A 19,862-nucleotide genomic window follows, 5' to 3' on the forward strand; every position below is an offset into this window, starting at 1 on the left:
GAAAAAGGTTTTGCCGTGAGGTGCTTTGATTTAAATTTCCTTCCTCCCCAGACTGTTCCGCACTCGTTACCTCCGATTACGAGCTGTCCCAATGCTCTACCACAGGTCGTTTCTTTGACCACAGGTCATGTCTTGGGGCGTCATAGCTCCTGGTGAAGGTCAGTATACTCCCCAGTTCATAATGCCTGGTGTCCCTTTCAAATTGTTGTTCCTTTCTTTCCTGGATCTTTCTCTTGTAAGTAGTCAACCATTTCTTAATTAGTTCTTTCTCTTCTGTATTTTTAGCACTATCCGCGGTCTCCAAGATGCTTTGCTCACGGATATCTATTTCCTCCAATGCTTTTGCGCGGTCACTCCACGCATATTTTACTAATATCTCCAGCATCCCCTGCGAGGAGCCAGTGGTGTACTCTGCCCATTCATTGAGCAGCTCCGCTTCTGGGTTCTCGCACGCAGGGACCATGTAAATCCTTAGGCCCCTAGGTACCCTACTCACCTCAATATAGTTCTGTAAACTGATGGCTTTCCACCATTTCCTTATTTCCCTCCCGTGCAGTCTTTACAGGTGTAGGCACTTATTTCTCAAACTCAGTTGTCCCGTGCTGGATGCAGCTCCTTCACCTCGAGCACCTGATCCTGAGCGATTCTTAAAGATGTCCGTTGCCGCCTCGCGGCGGGTCGCCTCACTAAACATTTAGTGATGTTACCAGCCCGCCTTATAACTCGCTCTACTGCACTAAATATGTTAAAGCCGACGTCTCCTTACCCCACCAAGTCCACGAAATGTCCGCTCCTCGGGGATTCACTTACTCTGGCTTGTGCAGCAGTGCGGGTACTTTTCCCTGACTCCCAACGCTCCGTGATTCTGCCTGAAGTCACCGCACTCTCAAATGGGTGCTCCAATCCTGCGGCGGCAGTGCCGCTCGTAATATCCAGCTCCCCACACCAAGTAGAATGGACCAGCACTCTCGTTATTTAAATCTCCTTATAGATTTATTGGCGAAAAACAAACATGTTTCGGCAATCCTGCCTTTGTCAATGTCAGTGGGCGCCGTTGTCATGGCGATATTTAACCTTGTGATTCAACACTGTTTCGAAAACGGGCAAACAAATAATAACATTACTGCGGGCGCCATCTTAGAACATGTTTGAGACTTATGAAGTTCATTACTTGCCCCATGGACAATCTATGTATATTACATCATACACATATAATGTCACATTCTCCCCGTGCAGGGCTTTGATCTGGTGTTCTGATATCAGCTTAGGTGTAAATTGATCAATCTGGCACTCATATGGGTTCATATATGTATATATTATCTACTGGCGGTCGCCAGTAGATAGTTATAGTTAGGACCGTGTTTCCATAGGAAATCTCAAAATTCTATTTTGAATAACTTTGGCGCCGGTTGACGAATCCTCACGAAATTTTCAAAACTAATGGGGCGCTCCGCTCAGCTCCTACCCTGAAAGTCTCGGGGGGATTCGTCAAGCGGGGGCTGAGAAAAAAGGGGGGTCCCAAAACGCGTTTTCCCCATGCATTTTCCCATAGGACCTTTAGTCGAAGGTACAGCCCGAACGGCTGAACAGAATTACTTGAAATTTGGCAAAGAGGTAGTCCTCAGGTCAGGGAAGTGCCTTTTGCATATATGGAGTCAATCTGTTCAGTAGTTCCTGAGAAAATTGAGTTAAAAGCACATAGATATCTATAGCCGCGCACCGTGCACGCATTGTGCGCGCACCCTAACGTGCGCGAGCGTAATTCTGATTGGTGGTTAAATGTCAGCCAACGTTCGAATCGGTCGAAATCAGGACGTGTCGGCCGCCATTTTGTTTGTTTTGAGTGCGAGAGTGAAAAAGGAAGGTGGCGAACGTGAAAAGGGGGCAGGGTAGAGAGTTCCTGACCCCCTAGCCTTTGTCAGGGGGTCCCTGGAGGACACCGAAGGCAGAAAAAAACATTTAAATTTTCTTCAAAAAATCGCGGGGTGCGCACATGGTGCGCGCACCGTGAAAAACCCTAAAAAAAACAAAAATACATATATATATATATTTTCACTGAAAAAACCATAGGTTTCAGGGGTGTTATAGTTAGCTGGACTTTTCACTTGTACAAAACCATTGAAATTCCCCCGTTATAGTTAGTTCAGCTAACTATAACTCACGCGCCCGCAATGCACTGCTGATGACGTCACATATTACATCACTCATGACATGGTCAGTGACATCACTCATGACATCACTGATGACATCTCAAAAGAGATTTTACTTTGATTCCATCAAGAAGGCATTCAGATGTGTCACACATTTGCCATAAATTCAGAATGTTAGCACTCTTTTTGCTCATTAGATCACTGTAGTAAAGCTACTGCTCACCAGGGAAAAACTGCTGCTGGTATTGAAAGTGCATGTTTCAGTCTGCATGTCAGAATTTTTTAATGAAATAGAAGAGGATTTGAGAAGTCACTCAAAATGTGCCCTAATTTTTCTTTCTGCAGCACTAATCATACTTTTTATGGAAAAATGAACCCCCTCATTTTGTTCCTTTTTAAATTAAATGTTTTAAGAGTTACCACTTTAATCCAAGCAAGATGGCTTCAGGTGTGCCATACGTTTATCATAAGTAGGACTGTTAGCGCTCTAGTTGTTCTTTGGAACACTCTGGGAAGCTGCAGTAGAACACAAAGGAATCAACTGACAGTCTATGCCCTTGTTGGATGTACATGTTTTACTGAGAATGTCAGACTTCATTCTCACATGACTGAGAAAGATAATGTGAATTTACAGAAAATAAGCTCTCAGTTTAGCTTATAGATCACCTTCCAAACCTCTGTGGGAAAATCATGAGAAAATATTTTTCTCTCAATCATGATATCCCAGCAGAAGGCTTTTTCACATGGTGAAATCACCTTAGAACATACCACAATTCCTAAAAGGAGTATGGTACCGGGGAACAACCTTTACAACGCAACTTTTACAACGCACTACCATTACAACGCATTTTTTACAACGCATAATCCATTACAACGCATGACATTACAACGCATGACACTACAACGCATTTTTAAAAACTACCTTTACAACGCATTCCATTACAACGCATACTACCATTACAACGCATACCATTACAACGCATAATATTACACTATACTATCCAACACTTACCCTACTGATGCACCCCCTGGAGTTAGAATAGTAATTTTTACCCCTATACTATCCAACACTTACCCTACTGATGCACCCCCTGGAGTTAGAATAGTAATTTTTACCCCTATACTATCCAACACTTACCCTACTGATGCACCCCCTGGAGTTAGAATAGTAATTTTTACCCCTATACTATCCAACACTTACCCTACTGATGCACCCCCTGGAGTTAGAATAGTAATTTTTACCCCTATACTATCCAACACTTACCCTACTGATGCACCCCCTGGAGTTAGAATAGTAATTTTTACCCCTATACTATCCAACACTTACCCTACTGATGCACCCCCTGGAGTTAGAATAGTAATTTTTACCCCTATACTATCCAACACTTACCCTACTGATGCACCCCCTGGAGTTAGAATAGTAATTTTTACCCCTATACTATCCAACACTTACCCTACTGATGCACCCCCTGGAGTTAGAATAGTAATTTTTACCCCTATACTATCCAACACTTACCCTACTGATGCACCCCCTGGAGTTAGAATAGTAATTTTTACCCCTATACTATCCAACACTTACCCTACTGATGCACCCCCTGGAGTTAGAATAGTAATTTTTACCCCTATACTATCCAACACTTACCCTACTGATGCACCCCCTGGAGTTAGAATAGTAATTTTTACCCCTATACTATCCAACACTTACCCTACTGATGCACCCCCTGGAGTTAGAATAGTAATTTTTACCCCTATACTATCCAACACTTACCCTACTGATGCACCCCCTGGAGTTAGAATAGTAATTTTTACCCCTACACTATCCAACACTTACCCTACTGTTGCACCCCCTGGAGTTAGAATAGTAATTTTTACCCCTACACTATCCAACACTTACCTTACTGTTGCACCCCCTGGAGTTAGAATAGTAATTTTTACCCCTATACTATCTAATACTTACCTTAAATGTAATTTAATATTATGCGTTGTAATGGTATGCGTTGTAAAGGTAGTATGCGTTGTAATGGTAATGCGTTGTAAAGGTATTTTTTAAAAATGCGTTGTAGTGTACTGCGTTGTAAAGTCATGCGTTGTAATGGATTATGCGTTGTAAAAAATGCGTTGTAAGTGCATGCGTTGTAAAAGTGTGCGTTGTAACGTCATACATCCATGGTACCATCAACAAATGATTTATAATGTAACTTAAGTCTTAAAACCTTCTATTAACTGCAATGCTTGTTAATGAGGTGCTATCATGTATATTGGTCCCAAGATGGCTGCCAACACTTCTTGGATGAAGTGCTGACAGCCAATCAGATCTCAGGATGAGATGTGTGGTTAGGCTCCGCCCACATATATATATGATTTTACTTTTGATTTTCTCAGGAACTACTGAACAGATTGACACCAGACCTGCAAAAGGCACTTCCCTGAGCTGAGGACTACCTCTCTGCCAAATTTCAAGAAATTCTGTTCAGCCGTTCGGGCTGTACCTTGGACTAAAGGTCCCTATGGAAAATTGCATGGGGAAAACGCGTTTTGGGACCCCCCTTTTTTCTCAGCCCCCGCTTGACGAATCCCCCCGAGACTTTCAGGGTAGGAGCGGAGCGGAGCGCCCCACCTATTTTGAAAAGTTCGCGAGGATTCGTGCACGCACGGTGAAAAACCATTAAAAAAAATAATAATAATATTTTAATACGTAGTTTATTGTAAAATAAATATATAAAAAATAACTTTGCATTTAAAAAACAGTACAAATTCACTGAAAAAACCATAGGTTTCACACACGTTATAGTTAGGAATTAGCGTTTAAAAAACCTTGCAAATTCACTTAAAAAAACATAGGTTTCACACATGTTATAGTTAGGTGGACATTTCACTCGTAAAAAACCAATGAAATTCCCCCGTTATAGTTAGTTAATATAACTATAACTAGCGCGACCGCCACTCTATCACAAGGATGATGTCATCAGTGATGTCATGAGTGATGCCTCTGACCATGTCATGAGTGATGTAATATGTGACGTCATGAGCAGAGGATTGCGGGCGCGCGAGTTATAGTTATCTCAACTAACTATAACGGGGGAATTTCATTGGTTTTTTACGAGTGAAATGTCCACCTAACTATAACATGTGTGAAACCTATGGTTTTTTAAGTGAATTTGCAAGGTTTTTTAAATGCTAACTCCTAACTATAACGTGTGTGAAACCTATGGTTTTTTCAGTGAATATATATATATATATATATATGTATTATATGCAAAAAAGAAGCAGAAAACTCTGGGTAGTTCTTAAGTTTAGGTAGAAAGCAGCTCCTGCATAGAGCACTCTCAACACCCGCGACACTCTAGATCTGCTCAACTCAAATGTCTGCTTTTCTATCAAAGTCTTTAAGCATAAGATGAGCACAGTGCCAGTCACGCCGAGATAGAAAGGGACAACGTCTTTTGCCATTCCTACAGCAAGGTCTTTAAGCATAGGACTAGCATAGTGCTGTCCTTGCCGAGCTGTAAAATGACAAAATCCAATTACCACTCCAGGCACAGTATTACAGATTTCAATTGGTAAAATGCCAACCTGAAATGAGTAAAAGCAACCCCTGACACAGTGTTTCGCTCTACTTAGAACTTTTCTGAGAGGTATAGCTTTTTCCAGACACAAGAGAGCACCCAGTATAAGTCAAAACAATAGCCTTTCAGGTATAGAGTGATGCATACATTATGCAAAAAAGAAGCAGAGAGCTCTGGGTAGTTCTCAAGTTTAGGTGGAAAGCAGCTCCTGTATAGAGCACTCTCAACACCAGCAACACTCTAGAATTGCTCAACTCAAATGTCTGCTTTTCTATCAAAGTCTTTAAGCATAGGATTAGAACAGTGCCCTCCATGCCGAGATAGAAAGGGACAAAGTCTTTTTCCATTTCTACAGCAATGTCTTTAACCCCTTCGCTGCTAGGCCTTTTCCCCTCCTGTGCTAATCCTTTTTTGGGCTATTTGGGGTAGTGCGCGCTTAGGCCCCTGTAACTTTTTGACCACATTAGGTATGCACGCCAAATTTGCGTCCTTTTCTTCCAACATAATGGGGATTCTAAAGGTACCCAGGAAATGTGGATTCTCCTAGAGGGTTCCCAGAAATTAGTCAAAATACAGCAAAATGTTTTTTTGTGAAAAATGGGAAACACTGGCTGCAAATGAAAGCGTCTGGGTTTTTCTCTGCAAATGGTATCAAGAAAGGGTTTGTGGGGCTGAAATCACCATTTCTCCAGCTTTTAGGGAATGACAGAATTTTGTCAGAAAACCAACATTTTTTACACAGTTTTGGCATTTTTCTGGGACATACCCTATTTTTGCTATTTTTTGTGCTTTCAACCTCCTTCCAGTTAATGGTAGAAATGGGTACAAAAGCAATAATGGATCCTGGAAAGCTATACATTTTTGAAAAGTAGACAAAATTCTGAATTCAGCAAGGGGTCATTTGTGTGGATCCATCAAGGTTTCTTTATAGAAACTACCAGTTAAATATAGGAAAAATTAAAAATTAGTTGAAAAAAGCAGCCTTTCGTGTCAACGTTTTCACCTGTAACTTCTTCTAATTATGACATCTCTTTGAAAGCAATGTACCATTACATCCACTGGACCTTCCTGGTTGTGGGGATATATAGGACTTGTAGGTTCACCAAGAGCCCAACAAACCCAGAGTAAAAAACTGAGCAGTATTTTGTAATGGTTTTTTATTATGTTCCGGGTATATAGCAATTATTGTGGGAAAATGTATACATGGAAAAATCGGTATGAAAGACACCTATGTATTTCTGAAATGGGAACAAATTACAGAGTTTAGAAACAGTGCATATTTGCACATTTTCGAAATTGGGAATACTCATACTAGCATGAGAATTATTGGTCATTTTTCAAAAGGACTTTTCTTTTACACAATGTCTTTCATTTAGAAGGGAGAAATGCATCAAAATCAATAGGTAATAACAGTTGCTTTACAAATCTGTCTCCCGATAAAAATGGTACCTCACTTATGTGGGTAGGCATAGTGCCCACAACAGGAAGTTGCTCAAAACCTAACGTGAACAAAACACATTTTCACAATGAAAATTTACACATTTTTTGCGAAGAGTCTAGCTGTAGTTTTTGAACCCTAGCTCTGCCGGTACCTAGGGAAACCTAGCAAACCTAGACATTTTTGAAAACTAGACACCCAGGGGAATCCAGGTTGGGGTGACTTGACTGCCTCCCGCCATGATCTGTTACCCAGAATCCCTTGCAAACCTAAAAAATTGACAAAAAAAACACATTTTCCCCACATTTCTGTGGTGGAAAGTTCTGGAATCTGCGTGGATCCATACATTTTCACCCACCCCGTGTTCCCCAAAGTCTTATGAGAAAAATGGTACCTCACTTGTGCAGGTTGGCCTACTGCCCGCGACAGGAAATGGCACAAAATGCAATGTGGTCACACCTCAATTTCGCAGTGAAAAATGACCCTTTTTTGGCAAAGTGCCTAGCTGTAGTTTTTGAACCCTACCTCTGTCGGCACCTTGTGAAACCTAGCAAACCTATACATTTTTGAAAACTAGACACCCAGGGGAATCCAGGATGGGGTGACTTGACTGCCTCCCACCATGATCTGTTACCCAGAATCCCTTGCAAACCTAAACAATTGACAAAAAAAACACATTTTCCCCACATTTCTGTGGTGGAAAGTTCTGGAATCTACGTAGATCCACAAATTTCCACCCACCCCGTGTTCCCCAAAGTCCTACGAGAAAAATGGTACCTCACTTGTGCGGGTCTGCCTAGTGCCCGCGACAGGAAACGGCGCAAAACGCAACGTGGTCACACCTCAATTTTGCAGTGAAAAATGACCCTTTTTTTGCAAAGTGCCTAGCTGTAGTTTTTTAACCCTAGCTCTGCCGGCACCTAGGGAAACCTAGCAAACCTATATATTTCTGAAACCTAGACACCCAGGGGAATCCAGGACGGGGTGATTGAGTGCCTCCCACCAGGGTCTGTTACCCAGAATCCCTTGCAAACGTAAAAAATTGTCCAAAAAAACACATTTTCCCCACATTTCTGTGATGGAAAGTTCTGGAATCTGCGTGGATCCACAAATTTCCACCCACCCCGCGTTCCCCAAAGTCCTACAAGAAAAATGGTACCTCACTTGTGCGGGTCGGCCTAGTGCATGCGACAGGAAACGGTGCAAAACGCAACGTGGTCACACCTCAATTTTGCAGTGAAAAATTACCCTTTTTTGGCAAAGTGACTAGCTGTAGTTTTTGAACCCTAGCTCTGCCGGCACCTAGGGAAACCTAGCAAACCTATATATTTTTGAAAACTAGACACCCAGGGGAATCCAGGATGGGGTGACGTGAGTGCCTCCCACCAGGGTCTGTTACCCAGAATCCCTTGCAAACCTAAAAAATTGTCAAAAACAACACATTTTCCCCAAATTTCTATGATGGAAAGTTCTGGAACCTGCGTGGAGCCACAAATTTCCACCCACCCCGCGTTCCCCAAAGTCCTACGAGAAAAATGGTACCTCACTTGTGCGGGTCGGCCTAGTGCCCGCGACAGGAAACGGCCCAAAACGCAACGTGGTCACACCTCAACTTTGCAGTGAAAAAGGACCCTTTTTTGGCAAAGTGACTAGCTGTAGTTTTTGAACCCTAGCTCTGCCGGCACCTAGGGAAACCTAGCAAACCCGTATATTTTTGAAAACTAGACACCCAGGGTAATCCAGGATGGGGTGACTTGAGTGCCTCCCACCAGGGTCTGTTACCCAGAATCCCTTGCAAACGTAAAAAATTGTCCAAAAAAACACATTTTCCCCACATTTCTGTGATGGAAAGTTCTGGAATCTGCGTGGATCCACAAATTTCCACCCACCCCACGTTCCCCAAAGTCCTACAAGAAAAATGATACCTCACTTGGGCAGGTCGGCCTAGTGCCCGCTACAGGAAACTGCGCAAAACGCAACGTGGTCACACCTCAATTTTGCAGTGAAAAATGACCTTTTTTTTTGCAAAGTGCCTACCTGTAGTTTTTGAACCCTAGTTCTGCCAGCACGTAGGGAAACCTACCAAACCCACACATTTCTGAAAACTAGACACCCGGCGCCTTCCAGAGAGGTATGGCTTGCGTGGATCCCCCAACGTTTCCTTACACAGAATCCCCTGCAAACCTCAATTTAAGCTGAAAAAATCAAATTTTTCACACATTTTGGTGTGGGAAGGTTGTGGCATCACCGGGCTCACACAAATTTACCACCACCCAGCGTTCCCCCAGGTCTCCCGGTAAAAATGGTGCCTCACTTGTGTGGGAGGCCCAAGTACCCGTGACAGGCAAGGGCCCAAAACGTAGTGAGGCGACATCCAAATGGCCTATCGCAAAACTACCTGGTTTTGCAAGGGGGGTCACTTGGGTTTTTGGCCCGGTGCTTGGCGGCCATGTAGGGAAACCTACCAAACCCATACATTTCTGAAAACTAGACACCCGGGGGCTTCCAGGGAGGTATGGCTTGCGTGGATCCCCCAACGTTTCCTTACCCAGAATCCCCTGCAAACCTCAATTTTAGCTGAAAAAATCACTTTTTTCACACATTTTGCTGTGGCAAAGTTGTGGCATCACCGGGCTCACACAAATTTGCTACCACCCAGCGTTCCCCCAGGTCTCCCGGTAAAAATAGTGCCTCACTTGTGTGGGAGGCCTAAGTACCCGCGACAGGCAAGGGCCCAAAACGTAGTGAGGCGACATCAAAATTGCCTATTTCAAAACCACCTGGTTTTGCAACGGGGGTCACCTGGGTTTTTAGCCCCGTGCTCGGCGGCAATCTAGGGAAACCTACCAAACCCACACATTTCTGAAAACTAGACACCCGGGGGCTTCCAGGGAGGTATGGCTTGCATGGATCCCCCAGCATTTTCTTACCCAGAATTCCCTGCAAACCTCAATTATAGCTGAAAAAAATCACTTTTTTCACACATTTTGGTGTGGGAAAGTTGTGGCATCACCGGGCTCACACAAATTTACCACCACCCAGCGTTCCCCTAGGTCTCCCGGTAATAATGGTGCCTCACTTGTGTGGGAGGCCCAAGTACCCGCGACAGGCAAGGGCCCAAAACATAGTGAGGCGACATCAAAATGGCCTATCGCAAAACCACCTGGTTTTGCAAGGGGGGTCACTTGGGTTTTTGGCCCGGTGCTCGGCGGCCATCTAGGGAAACCTACCAAACCCATACATTTCTGAAAACTAGACACACGGGGGCTTCCAGGGAGGTATGGCTTGCGTGGATCCCCCAATGTTTACTTACCCAGAATCCCCTGCAAACCTCAATTTTAGCTGAAAAAATCACTTTTTTCACACATTTTGGTGTGGGAAAGTTGTGGCATCACCGGGCTCACACAAATTTACCACCACCCAGCGTTCCCCCTGGTCTCCCGGTAAAAATGGTGCCTCACTTGTGTGGGAGGCCCAAGTACCCGCGGTAGGCAAGGGCTCAAAACGTTGGCATATTGCTAAAAACAACTCTGTGCCTAGTTGACTTTCTGCCACTCGGGGGGGGCATCGGGGGGAGGGGGTTGCCCCGATATGCCCCCAAGGGGGGCAGAAACACTGTGGCTATTTTTGGGGGGTGGGGGCATTGGTATGCCCATTCTGGGCAGCCCCCACCCCCACACATAAAAAAAGCCAGCGTAATCGTTGGCGTCCAGTGGGCTTTTTGCCCCCCAAGGGGGGCAGATTGAGGGCTACTGCCCCTATCTGCCCCCCCAGGGGGGCAGAAAGTCCACTAGATGCCAGAGATTTTTTGGGGCAAATTTTAATTAGGGTGGGGGCTGTTCAAAACGGGCATGCCAATTCCCCCACCCTAATTAAAATTTGCCTAAAAAAATCCCTGGCGTCTAGTGGGCTTTTTGCCCCCCGGAGGGGCAGATTGGGGACTACTGCCCCATCTGTCCGCTGGGGGGGCAGGAAGGCTGTAATTTTTGCGGGGAGGGGGTGGGGGCTTGGGCATGCCCATATTGGGCAGCCCCCACCACAAATTATTAGAAAAAATTTATCCCTGGCGTATAGTGGGCTTTCTGCCCCCCGGGGGGGCATATTAGGGGCTACTGCTCCCAACTGCCCCCCAGGGGGGGCAGAAAGGCTTTACATTATGCGGGTTGGGGGCATGGACATGCCCTTCATGGGCAGCCCCCACCCTAATAAATTATTTGCCCAAAGTAAATATCCCTGGTGTCTAGTGGGCTTTTTGCCCCCCCGGGGGGGCAGATTGGGGGCTGCTGCCCCCATCTGCCCCCCAGGGGGGAGCAAAAAGACTAAATGACTCTAAAAATATTTGGGGGGAGCAAAAGCCCTTGCCTAAGGGGCCGCTCCCCCCTCCCTGGTGTCTAGTGGGTGGATCCCTGCTTGGGGATCGCCCTCCTGGGGACGTGCTGACATTTCACTCGTACAAAATCAGAGAAATTCAGCGGTTAAAGTTAGCTGAGCTAACTATAATTCGCGCCCCCGCAATGCACTGCTGATGACGTCACATATTACATCACTCATGTGATGGTCAGTGACATCACTGAATATATATATATATATACATATTATGTACTGGCGGTCGCCAGTAGATAGTTATAGTTACAACCTAGTTTCCATAGTAAATCTCAAAATTCTATTTTGAATAACTTTGGCACCAGTAGACGAATCCTCGCGAAATTTTCAAAACTAATGGGGCGCTCTGTTCAGCTCCTACCCTGAAAGTCTCGGGGTGATTCGTCAAGCGGGGGCCGAGAAAAAGGGGGTGCCCCAAAAAAAATTGGTTTTCCCCATGCATTTTTCCATAGGACCTTTAGTCGCAGCTACAGCCCGAACGGCTCAACAGAATTACGTGAAATTTGGCAGAGAGGTAGCCATAAGGTCAAGGAAGTGCCTTTTGCAGGTCTGGTGTAAATCTGTTCAGTATTTCCTGAGAAAATAGCATTTAAAAGCATATCAATATCTACACGCGCGCACCGTGCGCGCACTGTGCGCGCACCCTGCCGTGCGCGAGCGCAATTCTGATTGGTTGTTAGATGTCGGTAAACATTCGAATCGGTCGAAACCAGGAAGTGTCTGCCGCCATTTTGTCTCTCGCAGTCTGAGGGGGTGAAAAAAAAAGGTGGAGAACGTGAAAAGGGGGCAGAGTGGACAGTTACTGACCCCCTAGCCTTGGTCAGGGGGTCACAGACGGACCCCCAAAGGAGAAAAAAACATTATTTTTTTTATAAAACTGCGAGGTGCGTGCACCGCGCGCGCACGGCACGAACTGCGAGTGCCCACAGCGCGCGCACGGAGCGCGAAGCGCACGGTGCGCGCACGGTGAAAAACCTGAAAAAAAATTAATAAATACATAACTTAGCATTTAAAAAACCGTACAAATTCACTGAAAAAACCATAGGTTTCACACACGTTATAGTTACGAATTAGCATTTAAAAAACCTTGCAAATTCGCTTAAAAAACCATAGGTTTCACACATGTTATAGTTAGCTGGACATTTCACTTGTAAAAAACCAATGAAATTCCCCCGTTATAGTTAGTGCAGGCAACTATAACTCACGCGACCGCAATCCTCTGCTGATGACGTCAGATATTACATCACTGATGACATATGTGTCTTTATGAAAAATAAATATTTGTAATATATGTATAGCTAAAGATTAATGGAAGAAGACATGGGTAAATAAGTGTCTAAATACAGTGATGTAATATCTTACGTCATCAGCAGAGGATTGCGGTCGCGTGAGTTATAGTGAATTTGCAAGGTTTTTTAAATGCTAATTCGTAACTATAACGTGTGTGAAACCTATGGTTTTTTCAGTGAATATATATATAGAAATCGCAAGAGATCCTTCATCTGCTCACAGCGTTGTTAGTGCTCGCTTCTGCAACAAAGGAACCACGAACCACCAAACTGCAGGCAAATCAATTTTTTATTGCTGTTTCCTCCTGATGATATATATATATATATTATTTGAAAAACCAGATTAAATTAACATTATAGTTACGTGTGAAAAAATCTTAGAAATTCATTGAAAAAACCAAAGGTTAAAGTAACGTTATAGTTAGGTGAATTTGTCAGGGACAACTTTAACTTTATAGTCACATGAAGTGAATGGCAATAGGGTCAATGTTGCAAATAACACAAGCTTGCGTTACCAATGGGGGTTGTATGTATGATAGCAGTAATGATGCTTCATATCACTCGGAGCTATTTTCAGTTACTTTCATATTTCTAATAATATACCCATTTAAACAGCAATGTGTACAAAAGAAGCTTAGATGATGTCATCAGTGATGTTTTGAAATGTCATCAGTGATGTCATAAATCATGTCATAGAACATATCATAGTGATACCATATGTGATGTCATGAGCAGTGCATGGTGGGGCACAAGTTATAGTTACTTCTGCCAGCCTTGCCACGTAACACACATCAGAGGTTAGACTAACGCATTTCAGTGGATGGGCGGCATCACCGCACTGAAAAGCAAAGTCACACATGTATAGCGCCTCCTGAAGCTGTGAAGCCAGAGTGCTGCTATTAGCAGTGAGCAAAGTTGTGCACGGTCCGTGTTGCTCTCACAGCCGCAGAGTGTTTGATAACTGACAGACTCTTACTGCTGTAGGCCCGTGGGAGGGGGTGGCTCAATTGTGCTCGCTGGCTCCAATCACCACGGCATATGATTCACGAGACATGAGGGCATTACGGAGACTCACTGCAACAATGTGTCCCATGATTTTCCCAATGCCGTTGCTGAGCCAGGCTGCCCGCGGCACGAGAGCAGGCGGGAGTTATGACATATGTCGTAAAGTTTGACTGGAGCCTGCCACTACTCCTCGCACCCCTATCTGTTGTGCCGCCATTGGGTGCCTGCAGCCTCTCATCAAGATATGCCGCTTGAGTCTGGACTGAGGCTGCCGGAGAGAGCTTGGTGCCTGCAGAGCCTCATGATGCTGGGCTGTACCGTTGCTCACTCTCTCTGCCAGACTGTCACTAGTCTCAGGTGTCAAGTGGCCCATAGGGACATTGTCGTCTTCACTAAGTTAGCATGAGAAGGTTGCAGCCTGCCTGCTGCTTTGTGCACGTTACTACACGTCTTTATTTTTGCAATATTTTCTATGGCTGCTTTCACATGAGAACTCATTGCTGTGTTCACTTTCTGCATGTTCCTGGGATTTTGACTGAACAGTATGTGTAAGGTCGAACAACAATGCCCCTTGTTATTTTGTTCTGGCCAGGCCTTAGCCCTTAGGCAAAACATTCAGATGCAGCTGTTGTTTGGATAAGCGTACTTTGGTTTTATTAAAATACACGAATAGGTAGCACACACTTGGCGAGGGACCTTTCCAGGGAAAAGAGCGAGTCATCACCTATGATGTAGATCTACCTTCTATAGGCTAAGATCTCCTGACAAAGCCCAGAGATCTTCTAATATATATTAATACTGCTTATTAGCAAGGGGTGGGAGGTTAGGCTCTCTTGTTTTTCCATGATGATATATCCCTTCATGATTTATGGACTAGCTGCTATGCTGACGATATGTGTGCTATGCATTTTCCTGCTTGTCGTGGCACTTATACTGCATGTTAGAGCATGTTAGTTAAAATAGATATTTTAAACTGTTTCTTGTCTCGTTAAGTTCTTATTATAGACATGTACAGGAGTGCGAGCAACACGGTGTGTCTTGTTACCGCGATTCCTGAGAGATCTGGGAGTGTTGTGTTCTGGGGTGTCTAATCATTTGTTTCTCTGGGAGTGCAAGTGAGATACTATAGCTAGTCGGTCCGGGTCTCGGGGGTACTAAGGTGGTAGGAAGACTTAGTCCCTATACACAAAGGTCCTATAATCCTGCGCATAGTTCTGTGTTTACGTAGAATCTCTACAACACAAGTACTTTATTCTACTATATTTAGTTACTTTAGAGCTTCATGTCACTGCTGACTCTGAGCCCATTACAGCTCTGCTGACTGGCTGCTCAGGCTGAGCTTGGGACGGTGCAGCAGCGGGCTCAGCTGGAGTGATCCAGATCATTTCAATTGTTATTGCACTGAATTGTACCAGTCACACTACAGTCCGTTTAATTAGTCAGGACAGGTCATGCATTTCAGAGCTTTTACAGTGCACACAACTCCAGAGGTCATCTTGATCTTTGAAAATTATTGTTAAGTGCTGATGGTGACTGTGCTGTACTTCCTATGCGGCTACCTATCATAGTCCAGTTCGAAGAGGTCACCTGTTTGTCAGGTAATACAGTGGCTGTAGCCCTCCCCTGCATTCTGCCTCTTTGAAAGTGAACAGATTGTCATGACACAGTACCAGCGGGGCGTCAGCACTCTGGTAGCACTGTGGCAGCGTGTCTGCTGCTGGAGTCTGGGCAGACCGTCACTTATTCTACCAAATAATCGAGAAGAGAGTCTGCCACCAAGTCTTTGATTGGTTATCTTAGACCGTTAATTCCTACCAGTGTATCTTACCACAGAGTCAGCCAGTGGCCGGAATAACATCTTTGTGTTGCAAGAAACATGAATGTCTGTCCTGGTATGGTTTTTATTAATACAACATTAATTTTGTTACATAATTCCATTGCATATCACAAGCACCCTCTAGAGGTATTCTACATTGCTGTGATATGTAGACACTTGATTAGTTCTCTTAAATTGTACCATCTACAGAAATATGTTCAAAAATGCTATTTTCTGCAATGTGCACAGCATACTTAAGCTGTGACGACCACAGAAATATTATATCCATATCATGGACTTAGTGAGCTGCATCAGCCTTTGAAGTTTGCTCATGCTAATGCTGCTTTCAAGGATTCTTGACTCGCAAGTCAAAACTCTGTTCCTAAACAGCGCCAAGAAACTCAATTAAAATTGCCCATAACAAGAGACGTGCAGTACAAACACCACTGCAGCTGTTTGTGTGTGAGGGGCTTTGTCTGCACTCAATCCTCCTTTTGCTATGGTCGTGATAGCTGCTATTATCTCTAAAAGAATATTGTGTGATGGTATACCGCTTTCTCCCACTCTGCCACACACCAGGCCTGCTGCCTTGGGTGGGTCTTGGTGTATTTTAAGCCCTCTACTGGGTAACCGACCTTTCCTGTTACTTCTGATGCCTAAGACAGTTAGATGACTCCATGTAAGTAGGGACACAGTGCTCTAGTCCTGGGCTTTTCTGTTGGTTTAAATGAAGTGAGCCAGGACTGCAATTCTCATAATCCAGTAGATTTGTTCCTGAATGAAAACCTACAACAAGAGCAATGTGTCCTTGGTAACATGCGGTTATCTGACCACTGTACTGATGTCTGTCATTGGATCCCCATTTTCTCGTATCTAGATGATGATATCTCTTGTCTATATACCGGATGGAGTTGTACCTCAAACTCTTATGCCTTCCACAAGCAAGTACTGCGGCAACAAATGATGGATGGAATGCTGAATAAATCAAACACTCACCCCAGTTAAGAGATCTGGGTTATATCCATTTTTCTTTTGTTCACTACACCACCCCAGTTTGGAACCAGCCATATGCAAATCAGTCATGACCCTGCCCTTCATGGGTACAGTCCAGACCAAACTGTCAAGGAGGGTTCTCCCTGGACCGGAAACAAGATTCCTAGGACTGGTTTGGGGTCATAATCCCTCATCAACCAGGCTAGATTGAATCCAGTGGCACAGCGAGTAAGGGAACCACATCTTGGCATACCCATCCGAAATTAGGGCGAAAAGTGCTGCGGCAACAAATGATGGATGGAATGCTGACTACATCAAACATCCACCCCCAGTGAAGAGATCTGGGTTAAATCCATCGTTCTTTAGCTTGCTACGCCACCCCTGTTTGGGCCCAGCCATATGCAAATCAGTCTTAACCCTGCTTCTCATGGGAACAGTGCAGCCCGAACTGCCAAGCTGGGTCCCCCCGGCCCAGAAACAAGCATCCTAGGACCGTTTTCGGGATATCACCCATCATCAGCCAGCAGCAGCAAACCTGCGCTGCGCACAGCTTTTGTCCGTGCACAGTGGGGGGTTGACCTTTGTCATGGCCGCCAATTCCCCATTGCGCAGGGCCTTTGGTCGTGCATGGCAGGGGGGTTGGTCACAAGGCCAGCCACCGCACCCCCCCCACATGCAGCCAAAATCAAAACTGCTGACGGCCTTTGGCCGTGCCCAGTGGGGGCTGGCCACAGGGTCTGGCCCAATGGACATCATCCCCAAGGGTATTCCCATTAGGCCCTGGGGACATTATCGCCCATGGCTTTATTTATTTGAAAAGGGAGGGGCTTTGTGGCCCCTCCTCAAGCTTTGTTAGACCCTAGGGACCCCACCCGCAGGCCCACTCCTTAACATAATGGTGAGAGGGCCTGGCGTGATTTTCAAGGGAAGGGAGGTACTAGCCCCCCCTCCCAGGGCGGACCTCATCTCTTGGAGCTCTTGCAGATGGTGCAGGGCACAGCAATAATCCGACTGCTGTTCAAATTGCCTAAACACTCGTCTGTGTCCCACTTTTGGGAAAAAACTGCACTGGCTGCCAGTCGGAATGAGAGTGACGTTCAAAGCCTTAACAATGGCGTATCACGCCTTTTACAATACTGGACCCATATATCTGAACAAGAGGATCACTGAATATTGCCAGGGGAGGGCTCTGCCCTCCAGGAATGCACTGCTGACCGCTGTCCCTCGTTTTAGAAGGAAGCTTCGGGAGGGGCGCCTCCTTCATGATACTGATTATAAACATATCATAACATCTTATGTCCACTCCTCATGTCCAATGACACCCCTCAAGCAACATCATAGCTCGGTGCCCTGGACCCTAGACCCCACCAGCAGCTGTGCCAGCTGAGCTCTGGACTCCAGCAACTCAGCCCTCTGAATGCTACCCAAAACCAGTGCTTCCACAATCTTGAGCCCATGGCTCCAGTAAGTCTGGCCTGGGGTTTTACTAAGGATCACAGCAGAGCCCATGACACTAACAGAACCAGGCTAATTTGTGTGGGTAAAATATGTCAACGCCATACTTCAATTAAAGCAGCTGCAGATTTTCACATTCTCTTCCCACTATTATTATATTTCATTATTTCTCTTGTAGGGGCCGCCTGCTCAACAGATACCAAACGAAAAAGTGTGAAAGATTCACCAAAAGCATTCTGCCAGGCTGATGATGGTAAATGTATTAGAAGTATTTCTTATAATCATAAACATAAACTTTGCAGTGTTCTCATTCCTTGCATGTGTCTCTTCCATGAAATTCCTTCTCCAGAGGGTGCATCCAGGTTCACACCAGTAAAAGAAAACCGACACTCTATAGCCAGCAAGTCTGGAAAATACTCAAAAGGCCTAATTTAGATCTCGACGGACTGGCTGCTCCGTCACACTGATGACGGATATCCCGTCCGCCGAAATATAAATACTATAAGATATATAAACTGACATATCGACAAAACAGTGCTGCGCCCCCTGTTGTTTGTAACATGTCATGCTAAATTCCATATATTTATTTCGGTTTTTCATTCATACAGTATTTCTCCATGCAGTCAAAGGGATGAAAGAACAGATTGTACAGCTGAAACTACTGATAGACACTAATGCTAAGGCTACAGTGTGCTTTAAGCAGTTATAAAAACAAATTCCCAATTGTTGATACAAAAAGAAAGGTATATGAAAAATGTATCTCCTCACATCCTAAAACTTATGAACCTTTGTGACCTCCGGATACAGGAGATCCTGTCAATCCTCTGTGCTAGAAGGTGCATGCAGGGTCATACTTGTTAAACCTTTGTACCTTTCAGTACCATGCCTGTGTGGGTGCTAATAAGTCCCCTTCTCTAGAGGATGCATGCAGATTTACACCTTTAACCTGCTGAACCTTTCAAGACCATGCATATTTCGGCTCCAATTAAACCCTTTCTCTAGATACTGCATGTGCATACTCGCACCTTTAATCTTTGGTAACATTCTATCCCATGCATATGTCGGCTCCAATGCATCCCCCCTCTCTGGAAGATTCATATCAATTTAAACCTTTAGCATTCTGTACCTTTCAATGCCATGCATGCATGGGCTTCAAGAATGTTCCTTCTCTAAATGGTGCATGGTGATACAAACTTTAAATCTCCAACATATCAAGAGAGGGCTGTCTGATAATGGCAAAGAACATGCATTTAGTGTAGCTATACAAGAATGCATCTAGTAAATTAGGCAAGCATGTTGTCGGAACAAGATTTTATTAGCTTGCCCATGAACCTTGGTGCATACTCAGTCAGGTGTTCCATGTAGAGCGTCTCTTTATGAAGAATTGCGACTTCTAAAACATATCCACACTAGCCACTGTATTACAGTGTGGGATAGATTATTAAAACAAGCATTTGCAATGCAATAGGTCTCGCATTTACACGAGTTTGAGCTATTGACATTGGAAATAACAATGCCTTATATTTTGGTTTTCGTTTTAAAAACATAAATAAAAGGCATTGTCATTTACAATGCCAATAGCTTAAATTCGCGTAAATGCGAGACCTATTGCATTGCAAATGCTTGTTAACAGGCTACATGGCGATGTGATCACTGTGCTGCTGCCCAATAGCTCAAATAGCGGCTGCTGCCTGACATTAAAGGCCGCCCCCTACAGGCGACCAACTGGTGTTGATCTCCCTGCGCAGTCTGGTGTGCCTGGTCGCC

At 44.6% G+C, this 19,862-nt stretch overlaps 1 protein-coding gene across 1 annotated transcript in view; it reads left to right on the forward strand.

Moving 5' to 3' along the window:
• Positions 1 to 18,804, forward strand: part of SIRAL2 (SIR2 antiphage like 2) — an 822,333-nt gene extending 803,529 nt beyond the window's left edge. The window contains exons 12-13 of the mRNA XM_085615425.1: positions 18,274 to 18,348; positions 18,704 to 18,804. Coding sequence (XP_085471551.1) covers positions 18,274 to 18,348; positions 18,704 to 18,804 — 176 coding nt within the window. The remainder of the gene's footprint in view (positions 1 to 18,273; positions 18,349 to 18,703) is intronic.
• Positions 18,805 to 19,862: the final 1,058 nt, after the last annotated feature.

This window comes from Triturus cristatus, chromosome 7, assembly GCF_964204655.1.
Source record: "Triturus cristatus chromosome 7, aTriCri1.1, whole genome shotgun sequence".
Lineage (NCBI taxonomy): Eukaryota > Metazoa > Chordata > Amphibia > Caudata > Salamandridae > Triturus > Triturus cristatus.